The sequence below is a fragment of the Drosophila subobscura genome, chromosome J (genome assembly GCF_008121235.1).
Source record: "Drosophila subobscura isolate 14011-0131.10 chromosome J, UCBerk_Dsub_1.0, whole genome shotgun sequence".
In the NCBI taxonomy this organism is placed as follows: domain Eukaryota; kingdom Metazoa; phylum Arthropoda; class Insecta; order Diptera; family Drosophilidae; genus Drosophila; species Drosophila subobscura.
In genome coordinates, this window is record NC_048532.1 from 21991450 (window position 1) to 22005132 (window position 13683).

The 13683-nt window shown below is 45.0% G+C and overlaps 1 protein-coding gene and 1 non-coding gene across 7 annotated transcripts in view; both read right to left on the minus strand.

Annotated features, from left to right (window-relative positions):
- The window catches only part of LOC117893195 (cyclin-dependent kinase 14), a 106601-nt gene that overhangs the window by 8499 nt on the left and 84419 nt on the right, over positions 1 to 13683 (minus strand). For 4 of the 6 annotated variants that reach the window (XM_034799706.1, XM_034799705.1, XM_034799708.1 and 1 more), the window contains 2 exons: positions 6744 to 6782; positions 806 to 1023 (listed from right to left, as the gene is read on the minus strand). In XM_034799706.1, the coding sequence (XP_034655597.1) occupies positions 806 to 1023; positions 6744 to 6782 (257 nt within the window). The remainder of the gene's footprint in view (positions 1 to 805; positions 1024 to 6743; positions 6783 to 13683) is intronic. The other 2 variants (XM_034799707.1, XM_034799710.1) reach the window with 1 other exon arrangement.
- LOC117895920 lies at positions 568 to 635 on the minus strand. The gene has a single exon (XR_004648993.1). It is a non-coding gene; the product is annotated as a U7 small nuclear RNA (small nuclear RNA).

Below are 13683 nucleotides of genomic sequence, written 5' to 3' on the forward strand. Positions count from 1 at the left end.
ATTAAATTAGCGCATGATGTAATCAGAGAGGGAGAAAGGGAATGCCCACAGGAGGAGTGTTCTGCATGGGGCAGGGAGCGTTATTTGAGAAGGAAATTTCAAACGTTTGCTTGGCACTTTTTTGTGTGTTTTTTTTTTTTGTATTTTGTAATTTCACACTCGCTTTTTTAGGGTGTACTTTATGCTGTAGTATCTCTGGCTGTAGATCTGCCTTGGAAGAAGTCATTTGATGTGTTGGAATTTATCTCTATTTAGTCTCTCAATCATTGGAAAGGTGAATATAAAAAGATTGGATGGCTCTCAAATGATTACGGAATGTAGTTACTGGATATGTATCAGTCTCTTTTTGTACTGATTTCTATGGAATTTCCATTCAAATTAAGCTCGAAGAACCTTCTATTGAAAAGCGTACAAAATGTCGAACAAATTCTGCATAAATCCAAACATTTCCTCGTGCATCTATAGGGCTAGGCGTTCCCTACACTCATCCACAAAACTCCTCAATTGCAAGTACTTAGTACTATTTAGTAGCACTTACTATAACACTACTTTCCAATGCATTTAGTATCGGGAACAACTCAATTGCCGTAACAAAAGGGTCCCACCAAGATAAATTTCAAAGAGATTAAAAATTTTCAATAATACTTTTGCACTGCCAGCAGCCGTCAGCTTATAGATGCGCAGCCAGAACCAGTTGGGAATTGCAAGTGCCAGCGAAGTGCCGCCTTTATGTGAAAGTATGCAACAGTTTTCTGCTGTCAGAGAACCTCGCTTCATGGAAAATGTGGGACAACAAAATACTTACACCAAATGCACTGAAGCGCTTGCGTCGCGGATGTGGATCCTGCTTGTTGAGGAACACCTCGGACTTGGGTCTGGGCGGCTTCTTGGGACGCATGACCACATGCGAATGGTACTTCATCTCCTCACGAATGTCCTCGTCCAGCAGCTTGCTGTCGGAGGAGACGGACAATTGCCTCTGGACGCGATCATGATGGTCGGTGCTGTCCGTGCTGCGCCAGTCTGCGAAGAAGAAAAAAGGGAAAACAGAACAGAAAACGTAAGCAAAAGGTAAGGCACAAGTAAAGGTACAAATGGAAAAGGCAAAGGCAAAGAGGCAGCTTAATGAGCAGCAGAAACCACTTAAAAAGCAAATTAGTGGACGAACAACAGAAACAGAGGCTTACAAGGGAGGTGGAAAAGCTGCTCCTTCAAGTGGATGGGGAACAGAAGCAGAAGTCCTAGAAGTAGTCCTACAAGTATTCCGCATTTCCATAATGAGCACAAAAGTTGAACTTTCGAGGGGCTCTCCCCCATCAGCCAACTCTCATTATGCACATCATCAATACTCGTGCACTCCGCCTCCGCGAAACAGAGGAAACCCAAATGCTGAGAGAGATCTTCTTGTGGCCCAAAAATCGTATTCAGACAACCTTGAAATGCGGCAAATGAATGGAGAACCTGTGGGCTGGGGTGGGCTGCTGCACCTTTTGCTCGTTATAATAAAATGTTTCAAAAGCAGCAAAAGCCACAGGAGCGGCAACAGCAGCAGCAGCTGGTAAAAAGTTGGTCTAGGACAAAGTTTTGCAGGCTCCTCCAGGGGCTCCTCTTTCTCCCTCTGCTCCACACAGACAGGTGTGTGTCCAGGGGCTGTGGATGGGACTGGGTCACCTAGTAACCTGCTGCTGCTGCTGCTCCGCCATTCATTCATTGACTTTGCGGGTAGCAGCAGCAGCAGCAGCAGCATTTGGCTTCTGCTTCTATTTGCCATTGGGGCGAGGTTCAACAGCCACGCCCCATTCACTGGCACGGGCACAGGGCAGAGTCCCAATGGCAACACGGTGTATATACCGTACGTTTCTCTGTTTGTTTGGTTTTCTATTTGAGCACTAATTACATTTTAAATTATGTTTGCTTTCGCCCCACACAGACGCTGCTCTGACGTGGGGGCAGCTGCCATGTGCCATGTGCCATGTGCCACGTGCCAGCAGGTGCATCTGCCTTCATTTGAAATATTTATATAATAAACTTGCAGCGGAGGGGCTCTACCTGCAGCTTCGTTGCACTTCTGGGCCGTAAATTACGGGTGACGCGCTTAAAGAGATACAAAACTGCAGACAGAGAGATTTTCTTTAAGAGTTGAAGAGTTGTAGCTGGAACAGCACCCGGGACACACATAACACTAAAAATGAAAGAAAAGTAACACACATTCGAGGGCGATGGCTCCACCCTCCACCACTTTTGGGTTTTGCGAGTCGCAACATGTTTCCCCATTCGTTGTGCAGGAAAAAAGAACTTTCGTCTTATTCTTATTTTATTTTTCCAGTTCCACTCTGCCGAAAGCATAAAAAATTTAATATTCCCGCGCAAGATGTTCTTCCGGGGGCACAACGCGCTTCCTTTTCCGCACAGAAAACAGAGAGAAAACGCTGAAAAATTACTAACATAAAAATTAAAAATTCAGCAGCAGCTGATTGTAGAAAAGGAGAAAACTTTCAGTCCGCACAGAGAGTGTGGGAGTGGGAGAATTGATATTTGAGACCAGGGAATATCCTGGGCGAGATGTGGGGGCGGTACGCGGAGTATGTTTGCCGATTAAATTGCCGGGGCAATATGCGATGCGAGGCACAGGCCATAAATGAAGCCAAATAAAACGCCAGAGAAAAACTTGAATAGATTTCTTTGCAAAATGTAAAGGACTCTTCTTCCGCCCGTCTAGCCATTCGAGTGGAATGGCATTTGGCATCGTTTTCGCGACTCCTTGCCACTACACTCCTTGCCCTTCGCTTATCCTGGCAAATCAGCGAAAAAAGCAGACGAAGCGGGGGCTGCAGCGCTGAGCAGACATTTGATTTGCAAAAATTGACTGAGCATTGGAAAAGTGCCTGTAAAATGCACAAAAAAATGAGAGACAACAACAATAAAGAGAGGAGCCTAGCTAGCAGTGAGCCGCGGGCAGGTCTCTCCCTCTCTCTCCCTCTTTCTCTCTCTGTCTTTCGCCTTGTCCTTCTCTATTGGCTTTCTTTTGGCATATTAGAAAATTCTAAAATTGAATTGCTCATGTGTATGGGTGAGTGCCTCAAGCAGCCAGCAAATGTCAGCCAGCATTTTGGCAACGATAATTGGATACTGACTGCAGATTCTGTGTGTGGGGCGGGGCGCAGCGGAAAAGGAAGTGGAAAATGACAATGGAAGTGCGCGAGAGTTTCCATTTCTTGGCATTGGATTTTTTCGGGTCATCAAAATGATTATTGTTATGGCGGCCATATCCAGTAAGATATTCCAGATATCGATTTTGTGCGATGAAGCGAATTAGGGCACAAGTGGAAGCTTGAGAGGACAGCAGCAGAGGGAAAAGCACTTAAAGATGGTTTAAATGTGCTACTGGAGGAGCTTGCTTTGGTTTTTTGGTGACAGATCTGTCGATGGGGAGGATAGAGCTATGGAAAGCATATAGAAAACTTAGGAATGAATGAAGAAAGGGTAAGAATAAGTGTAAAAACTGATTGATTTCCCAACAAACTTTTGGGCACTCCTTTTCTGCATGTTAATTTCTTTGCCTGACACACTTTTGTTTCTGCTTCCGGAAACTCCTCCCTTATGGCTTCGCATAAACCCTTTAAGTACACCACTGAAGTGTTCTTTTTATCACCCGAAGGATAGTGCTTGGCCCTGCCTTATAAGTAATTTCCTTATTCTTTGTTTAACGCCTGCATATAAAGTTTTATTGCAACGCACCACAAAAAAAAGCAAAAAATAATGTGTAAAAATCTGTGACGCGAAAAACTTGAAATGCAAACAGAAAATCAGTGCAGGAAGTGCTACCCAAAAATCGCAAAAATAAGACCAAACTAAGAGATAAGTTGAGGGAAATTCGCTTGTAAAATGAAAACAATGAAAATTATGCAAGCGCATCAAGGAAAAGCGTCGCGTCGCGGCGCGTTGCTCGCAGGAAAACTCTGATAAAAATAGCAACAGGGACAGGGGACAGGGAACAGGGAACAGGAGATGCGCCAGGCAGGCAGATATGGCGACAGGAACGACAGCAGACAGCAGACAGGGGAGTATTCAGATGCTGGTGTCCGCGCGTTGGCAGTCGCTGATGTCGGCTCCTCCTGGTCCCAGCTCCTGCTCTTGCTGCTGGTCCATGGTTGTCCATGGGGTCTGTCTCTTGTTGATATAGTTATGCAAATGCTATGCAAGGATGTCACGTCCTGCTGTGACTTAAAGCCACGCATGGGACGGGCAGACACATGGGCCAGAGATACAGCTGAAATGGGGCAGGCAGGACATGGCATGGCATGGAGTGTGTACCCTCCCCCATATGTGTGTGTGTTGTGTGTGCTCTTCGTCTGGGGGGCAGCTGTTTTGGCAGGGGGCATAGCAGTACCCTCTGTTGTCCTTTTGCATTATTGCATATTATTGTAATTTCTGTTTGCTATTTGTTTTTGGCTTTGCAACAATATTTATGTGCTGCTGCCTCTGGAGACGCTTGCGGCAGCAAACTACTGCAAATGTCATAAAAAATGTGAGGAAATCACAGCGCGGAAATTGTTGCAGCAGGCAACAGTGGGTCACACAGCCACGCCCCCGCCCACGCACACGCCTCAATGTAGTGTGCTTGAGTCGTAAAAATGTATAAATATTGGGGACATAAAAGTTTTTACTTTTCATTTGCATAAGGATGAGTGTGTTCAGGGCTCAGAAAGGCCTCCCTGACTTTTGTTTATATTTATGCCGAAGGGGATTTGCTCCCACTATATACACACATACATATATGTACATATATGTATGTAAATATGTAGATATATGTAGAAGCTTATGTCTGTTATTGTTATTCATATCCGCGTGTCAGGCATTTGCGTAAAAATTTAATAAAGCGACACTCGAAAGTCGACACTTCCGTGCCCCTTTTTTTTGGGCCACTTCCGTTGCCGAATTTATTTGTGTGTGGAGAGTGGAGAGTGGGCTTTTCCACAGCTTTTCCTTTGGCCCGCCCGGAAATGACATTTTGATAAGTGCAATGGCAGGCCCTGGACACGGCAACCCTTGAGAGAGCGAGAGCCAGAGCTGGAGCCACAGAGTCCTGCCATCGACAACGAATTTCAAATTGCCTCCCGCGCGACACACAAAAAAACAGGAGGAAGGAGAGTGGGGAGCACCCATTGGGAGCCTTTATGCGGCGACATCTTCCTCTCCCTCCCTGCCTGCCCCACTTGCTGTTTATGTTTGTGATTTATTATTCAGGCAAGAAATTAAATTTTCTCTTTTTACTGCATCGAACTCGCTTCCCACCCGTCCCCCACCCTCCTCCACTGTCTGTCTGCACGTTTTGGCAGCCGCTTTAGCCCCGTTTCACCCACTCTTCCTCCCCCCATCTGCGCTCTCCCTCTCTCCTGCCGTTTAGTGCCTAAAATTTATTGTGTTGTTGTAGAATTCAATTACAAACCAGAAGAGAGACAACGCAGGGACAGGACAGGAGAGGACAGGCTAGCAGCAGACAGGCAGCCAGAAATCGACTCGAATCTAAGGGTAGCAGAGTCCTTTCTTTGGCCGGAATCAGGGGGGAGGCAGGGAGCTGCAATGCTGCATCCTCTAATGTTTACTTTGGATTCTCTCCAAGCACGTCGTAGGCGGGGGGAAGGGGCTCTTCTTTGATTTTCGAGGGATGCAAATTTTCCATAAACATTTTCGAATTTAGAAATTACTCAGAAAATCAGAGCTAAAGCCATGCTTAAGCCTCAAAATAATCTTCTAAATTGTGTCCAAAAATGTGCTCGTAATTGTAGGAAAAGTTTTCCCTTCAACTTTTGAGCTTTTCCTGCAGCAGAAATGGTACGAAAATCTGAAGGAAACTGCTTTTTATTTTCTTTTTGACAGAAATTGTTCAATAACCATTAGAAAATATTTTTAAAATGCAAATAATTCGTTGAGAGTCAGTCATGAAATCAAGGAATATCAAAAGTCAGTTGCTGCCTCCCATTTTCCTCCCACTTTTAATCTTTTTCTGTTGTTTAATTTTCTCAGAATTGTCCATCAAAGAGCTAACAACTTTACTAGCTTATAGATGCTTCATATTTAATCATCGCCAAGTTCCAAATAATTTTCCTGCTGCCCAGAAATGCTTTCCTGCTGCTGAAATCTCAATCAAAAAGTTCATATTTTAATGGGTGCACCCCCAAAAAGTTGTTATCCTTGTTTACCATTTGAGAGAATTTATAGTTTTCGGCACAGGATTCAATTACGGAAGAGATGACAACCTTTTTGGGGGGGACTGCACAGACTGCATCCTAGAAGGCTGCCTGCTGCCTGCTGGCTGCTGGCTGGTAAGGAAAATGTGTCTCAATATGCGAATGAAAATGATAGCCCGCTGCGTTTTGTCATTACTTTTGGCTGTCGCCTGCACACTCTGCATACCCATGCCCACCCATGAAACTAGATCTCTCTTCCAGCTACAAAGGGATAGGAGGATATTCCTCTAATGGAACAACAATCAGTGGGCATCACTGAGAGGGAGGGGAAACATCAGAAGGTTAACTTGACTCTGCTTGACATCCATTTTAATGACATTTTGCGAAGGCTTTGGCGCATGAAATATGACAATTTAAATTGCTGTCCAGGAAAACTATTAAAAGTCTCTCTGTGTCTGGGCCAGACGACATTTCCTCAAAGCAAATAAGGATATTGAAACGGGTTTGAAATGAAGGAAAAATATAAGAAAATTGTAATGAAAAGCATTTTACCTTGTGGTTTCTTATTATCATTTTTCGCAGATTCTTGGGCTGTAAAATAAACAGAAAAAGAAAGAGGGAAAAAAGAAATGCGGGTAAAAAGTGGAAATTAAAAAAGGTTTTTGCAAGCAAAGTGGGGAATTAAAACTAAGGAAAAGCTGAGACTTACTAAGGCTAAGGCAAAGCTTCAAAAAAAAAAGGATTCTTAAACTAATTTAAATTATTTTCGCTTTGATGTGCCACAAATCGAGTCATGGGCAAAAGTTGATCAAAATATGACCCTGATTTTATGATTTACAATCAATTATGAGTGTTTTCATGAACTCTGAACTTTAGCTGGTCTTTTGGTCTTTCCGAACTTTTCCTTGACAAATAAAAGCATAAATCGCGCGTAATAATTGGCCGAAAACAGCAAAAGGAAAAGCCAAACAAGGCGAGGGAGGAGTGGGAGTAGGAGTGCTGTGCTGTGGGGCACATTTAATGGCTTATACACAAGCACGTTACATTGGCAGTGGTCAGGGAAAGCCGTAAAAGCGAAAAAGCAACGCCAACCCGTACGACAGCACACACAATCGAGTCGTAAAAGTCGTTAAAAGATTTACTCTATCCGTACACTTATTTGCTCTGTTTTTCTGCGAGTGCTTTCTCTCGTATGTTTTGGATTTTCATTGAATAAGGAATTGACATTTGATTAGAGATTTCGTTCAGTTTTCGCTCACTGCTTTTGGTAGCTGTGCGCCGAGCTCTGTTGTTGCTGCTGCTGTGTGGAGTGTGTTTATCCCTTCCTTCGAATCACTTCCAATTACTGGTTTATTTATTGTGGCCAAAAGAGCGGAAAATATGGTGAAAGTGCTGCTCGTAAATTGATTCATGTGCGAGGATTAGCACGGAATAAATGTATGTCCTGTGTGTAGTGTCTAAGGAAACAACTCTTTTTCGGGCTGCAGCAGGACTTTTCTTGTCACTTGATTGTCTTTCAATTACTCAAACCCCCAAGGTACACCCCAAAGCAGCAGCAGCAGCAGACAATCGATTCCGGAGGTTCGTTGTAGCAAAGCAATTTCCAATTAGTAGAGGGAAAAACTCTCATCTCAAAAGGGAAAGACCGACGTACACAACACGTACAAACAATTTTCAGTTTTGGGAGTCCTAAAACGTGGCAAAATATTAATTGCTGACACGCAAGGGCCAGTCCTTCTTTTTCCTGGGGGTTCGTTGAATTAATTACCCATGCCCCCCACATGTTGCATGCATCAATTTAATCGAAGACTCTATTAGAGGTTGTGCCCGGAATGTGTTAGATTCCAACACTTGAATGAGTGATGGGCGAGGCATCGAGACGTTTGCCACATCAATGGTTAAGTCTCATGCCCCCATGCCAACACGGGCTTAAGACTTCAACAGCAGACTCGACTCGTCGGTACTACTTTGATGTTTCGTAATTAAGGAGTACAAATCCCTTTTCTCGTTCGAACTTTTCCGCTCTCCTTATTTTCCTGCCACTCCACGAAACGAAATGAAGCGAAGGAAAGCCACATCCTGTCGAGACAGCCAGACAAACAAGCAACAACAACAACAACAAACTGCCGGGAAAAAATGTGTGTATTACTTAACAAATTACAAACAAATTACTTTACTTTACTTCGCTCCTCCACCAGCGGCAAAGCTCCGTCCTCTCCATCGAAGGGAAATCGCTTAACGTTTATAGGGAATACACATATTATGCTTAGAACTCTGATATGCGCCTGCCTGCCTTCCTGCCCGGCCCGTCACTCATGTCAAAATGTTTGCTTTTGTTTGTGTGGCATGGGTAGAGTTTTCGTTGGGAGAGTTTTCTTTCTATTAGACATTTGTTTGTAATTCGCAAACAAAAACAGAAAAACAATTGAAGGAAATCCATATTCTGCCTGCAGGCCGACGAAGCTAAAAATACCCTCACTATTTATGATACACACCCTAGAACGCTTCCAAGCTAAAGGTGAAGCCTCGCAGTCGAAGCTGCGCGTTTGTTTACTCTCCCAACTGCGCTCACGGACATGATCGATCATGTTCGTTTTCGTCTGCCAGAAGTTTCAGCCGCAGGCGCAGTCGCAGTCGCAGTCGCTGCCGACGCAGAAGCTGCGCGCTTGCCCTTGCTTGACCGTTCTCGCATGATCGATCATGTTCGTTTTGACTGGCACGAAGCTGCAGCCGCAGTCGCTGTCGCTGTCGCAGCCAAAGCTGTGCGCTTGCTCGTCTTGTACTTGTGTGCAGCAGACGAAGCAGAAGCTGTGCGCTTGCTCGCCCGGTCGTGCATGATCGATCATGTCTGCGCCTGCACCATTTCGTCGTACTGAACGAAAGCTTATGCTCAAACATGGCTGCTGCCATACTAAGACTTGTTTTACTTTGACTATAAATATGATAGGTGCCGAGTTCTACTTAAAATCTATTTCGGGTAGATATCCACGAAAGTAAATTTTTCCCATCAGGAATACTCATATTTCTAGCATTCAAAGGTTATTCCGTTTCTGTTTTTCCAAAACCACACTCAAAGTCACAATACCCTTTCCGTCTCAAAGAGTAGACACAACAATTGGTGGCTCATCATCCATCATGTCTGGCAGGAGTCGGAATCGGAATCGGGGGAGGAAGACGCCTTTTCAGAAACATATGATGGCATATTTGTCTGCAGAAGGGTTGTCGGCTGTCGGTTGCCGTTGCCGCATCCGCAACCTCATCCGCAGCTTTTCCGCCCGTCAGACACTTCGCATGTGTAGACATTTAAATTGGCTAAGAAAATCGCACGGAAAAGCGGCAAAAACACAAAACGACGCCGCTCCCAAAAAAGCTCCCGAAAGACAAAAGCGGAAAATCTAAGAAGGGCCACCAACAAAAATGCCAGACAAATGCCAACGTTGATGATAATTAAAAGCGAAAGAGTGGCTTGCGCTCGCTCCAAAGAGAAAGGAGTAAAAAGTGGCATTATCTGGCGTTATCTGAAGGGAAATGAGTGGCTTTCTCTGGAAAAGAGGAATGGGCATGAGAATGCAAATTCGAAGGAGAACGAGAAGCATTCTCACATTTAAAGCAATCAACGCTACGCTCTGGATGATGGCATCACCTCAAAGTGTTTTTTTCGGGCGGGGATGCAGGCGCAAACTGGCGGCTTGAAATGAAATTACTAACGGAAAATTAGTGGCATTGCCACACACACATGGTGCACGTGGCACACATGGCGTATGCCTAATTTCCTGTCTGCCATGCAGGCAGCCAGGCAGGCAGGCATTTTCTCCTCATTTTCCCTTGGCTTTTCAGCGGCACTTTGTCCTTTGTCCTGGGCAAAGTATGCGAGCAAAAGAGCGCTGAAAATGATGCTCATCATTGTGACACAATTAGCAGCAGTCCTGCTGCTGCTGCTGCCGCACTTGCAACTTAACCCTAACGGATGCCCCGTGACGGGACGCGCCTCACGTTTCACTTTGCGGCTTGCTGTCAGCTCTGGTTTTGGGGCAGCGCCAGCATAGGAGAGGTCCTGCCACTGCCACACACACACATTGCCACTGCAATTTTCTCATTTTTCTATAAAAGTCATTTCATGCATGCGGAATTAGTTTATGTGCGCAATTTACAAAAGAAGTGCTAGCCGCCACACAGAGAGCTAGACAGAGAGAGAGAGAGAGAGAGTGGAGAGGAAAATGTGCATGAAGAGGCGTGGAAAATTTCACACTAAACGTCCGGGCATTATGCAACATTGTTGCAGGTGTGTGGCAAAAGGGAAACGAAAAGGCAGTGCAAAAGAATCAGTCGGGAAATGCCTAAAAATATTTCGGGGCTTTAATTTGCGCTTAGAAAAAATGAAGTAAAAACCGAAATACAATCTTTGAGTATTTCTCTTCATTCTTGAGGGTATCCTTGGCTGCCTATATCCTGTCGGCTGTAAGCAAGACTAATTCAAGTTCACTTTGGCTTGACCACAGCACAGGACACAGCCTTTATCACAAATTGATTTGCCACAAATGGCTCCATCAATGAAGATTTACAACCTCAATTTGTCCTCGGATTTACGCTGCCTTCTCTCTCCATTTCCCATCACCTATGCTGCTCTTTCTCGGTTTTCCCACAACTTATGCTTCGTTATTGCCGTATTTCCAACTTTTTGCTGCTTTTTGGAGCCACTTTTCTTTCCTTTTTTGCTTTTTTGTTGCCAGCCACCAGCCACTTCTCCTCTAAGACGAAACGGAAATTGCACAATAGAAATGAAATGAATTGATTTCTAATACGATTTCTCGTTATTCCGGGGTAGAAAAGTGCAGCAGAGAGGCACCAGAAACAGCAAGAAATATATGTGTGTGGGTACCCGAGACTAAGTGGGAGGAAAACCCAGAAGACACGACAGGCAGGTGAGAACTTCTGCTCGTGGAAAATGTCTGTGCCGCGAATGCAACAGGAATCCAATTTATTTGCAGAACAGAAACAGAAAAATATTAATAAGCTCTATAATGAATGGGAAAATGGGAGTAATAAATGTGTTGGCTTTTCCCTTTTCTCGGCAATAAACTGAAGATTTATCAATAATATTTTTACAACTCCGCTCGTAAAAGGAAATTAAGAAGGTAAAAGGCGAGCACTGCAGAGTCCTCTGTGTCGTCCCCTTGTGAAGGGCTTTCCATCTTTCGTATTCGTTTTAATTAACTTCAAAAGGTTTGCGCTCTGTAAACAACGAGCCAGAGCAAGAGCCATAGCCAGAGCATGGCTGTGGGGCATACTACCAGCATCCATCCACAGGCCGGATTCAGAGTCCCTGAATTCCCAGGTTCTGCCGCGTGGACTGCGTTATTGGCCACTGATTTGCGGCAACTGCAAACAAAAGGCGCTGGGCGTGGCACTCGTCTGCTGCCACTGCAATATATCATCCGTTGTTTGTCAGGCCATACAGCAAAAAACAAAAACAGAAAAACGTTAGCCCTTCAGGCGGCTCGCCGCATCGACTCATATATGAGGGAAACGCGTCATTGTTTGCCCCACAAAAATGACGAAAAAATAGAGACAGAGAGAGAGAGAGAGAGAGTGCAGCAATAACACACAGAGCAAAACGATTGAGCGGATTGGGAATGGGTTGCTGTTGCTGTTGTCTGCCACAAAAGACACGTAGACAATTTCACAGGACACAGGACCAGTTCGATACGCATTCAAAAGAGATGTTTGTTTGGTCAGTCAATAGGAATAGGCCTCAGCTTTCAGCTCAGTTCAATTCAGTTCCAAGGGATGCATCAGCTCTGATTACTCCCTGTGCTGCAGGGATTATGGGGCATTGATAGAGCTATGGGCATACCCTTTAAAATACAGCACCCAAACACCATTTACCTATCAAAATATTGTTTAAAAATCGATTATTTATTTACTTTTGTAGATTTTTCATGTGCACAATACAGCTTTGGACACTTTTAAGCACTGAAACACATAAACGCCTGTCAAATGTCCAATGCAATGATCATTTATCATTCATTTAACGCAGTTCACACGTTTCAATGCATAAATAATCGATTTTTGATCGATGAATTATCGCATAAATTAACGAAACATTTGCTGATTGCTCTCGAGCCATTACAAATTGTCCAACGATGGACGGGCGAGAGAGCTCCATGCCACGACTCAATCAAGGCCTATCCACACACACACACTTCCGCTCTATATCCTGCCACCATTTGTAGCCTATCGATTGTGGTGGTGGTCCTTCTTCTGCTCGCTGCTCTTCGAAATGTAAACGACAATCAACTTGAAATGCAGGCCCCTCCAAAAACGTAATGGGAATAATTTGCAGCAATTTCATTCGCACACACACAAGCACACGCATAGATGGATACACACACAAGCACAAGCACACACACACATTCTCCTGTGTGTAGGCCGCCCCGTCACGTAAATGACAATCAAAATTTGAAGTAGTCTGCGTGTGCGTTGGGCAGACAGGAAGGAAACGGAAACTAGAACCGAGAGATCCGGCCTCGAGTCTGACCAAAATGAAATGCGTAGGCCATAGGTAAACCATCGCAGGATAAGGCTACAGCAAAGGCTGGGGAGCGGACGATGCCCCAAGGCTCTGTCAGTGAGCGTTATCTCTGTGTGTGTGTGGACCGGACTGGACAGGACAGGACAGGCGGCACATGACGGAGCAGAAACCATAGGAACCGTAGAGGAATGGCGGTGGTGGACGCCTGCTTATGCGTACGTTCCCTGTGGACCGATACACGAACTGCTGGCAGTGTGGCATGGAGCTGATGCCACCTTCAACCACAATTTTCAAGCTGCTGCTGCGAGTGTGGGACTCCTCCGGCCTGCCTGCCTGTGCTGTGTGCTGCCTGTCTGCTCAAATGTGTTACAAGGATATCAGTTGGCACACACGCAGCTGGGGCACAAACCTTTAGCTACAATTTCCACAACAACCCATCCCCCAAGAACCATTTCCCCCGGCCCCAACCAGACCCAGCACTTTGTCATATTATGAATCCTAATTCTGTTGTGGGTTCTGTCTGTCCTGAGGCCTCTGCTCTCGCCCTCTCTCGATGACGTTATGGATACTTCAGCTGTCACTCAAACTGAATGCTGATTGCAACAGCCATCCCCCTTCCTGCGACTGCCCCCCCCTGTCGCATTAACAACGCATTAAAGGCATAGGCAACAAAAAGAAAACCTTTAAAAAGGGAGCTCTCATTCCTTTTTTATTGCGTTAGCGGCGGTCGTGGAGGGTTTTCCCAAAGAATTTATAATGACAAGCGAGAAATTTTAATATTGTGCTACTTTTGGCTCCAGACATAATGTCTGCCTTGGGGGGCATGCCACTGCTCCGCTGTCCACCGCCCACTGCCCATGGGGCATTGTTAGCCGCACAGCACAGCACAGCGAGAGATGCAATAAAATATAAAAAAATGCTCATCAAATTGTCTACCGGGGGGGAAGGGAGGGGCTAAAA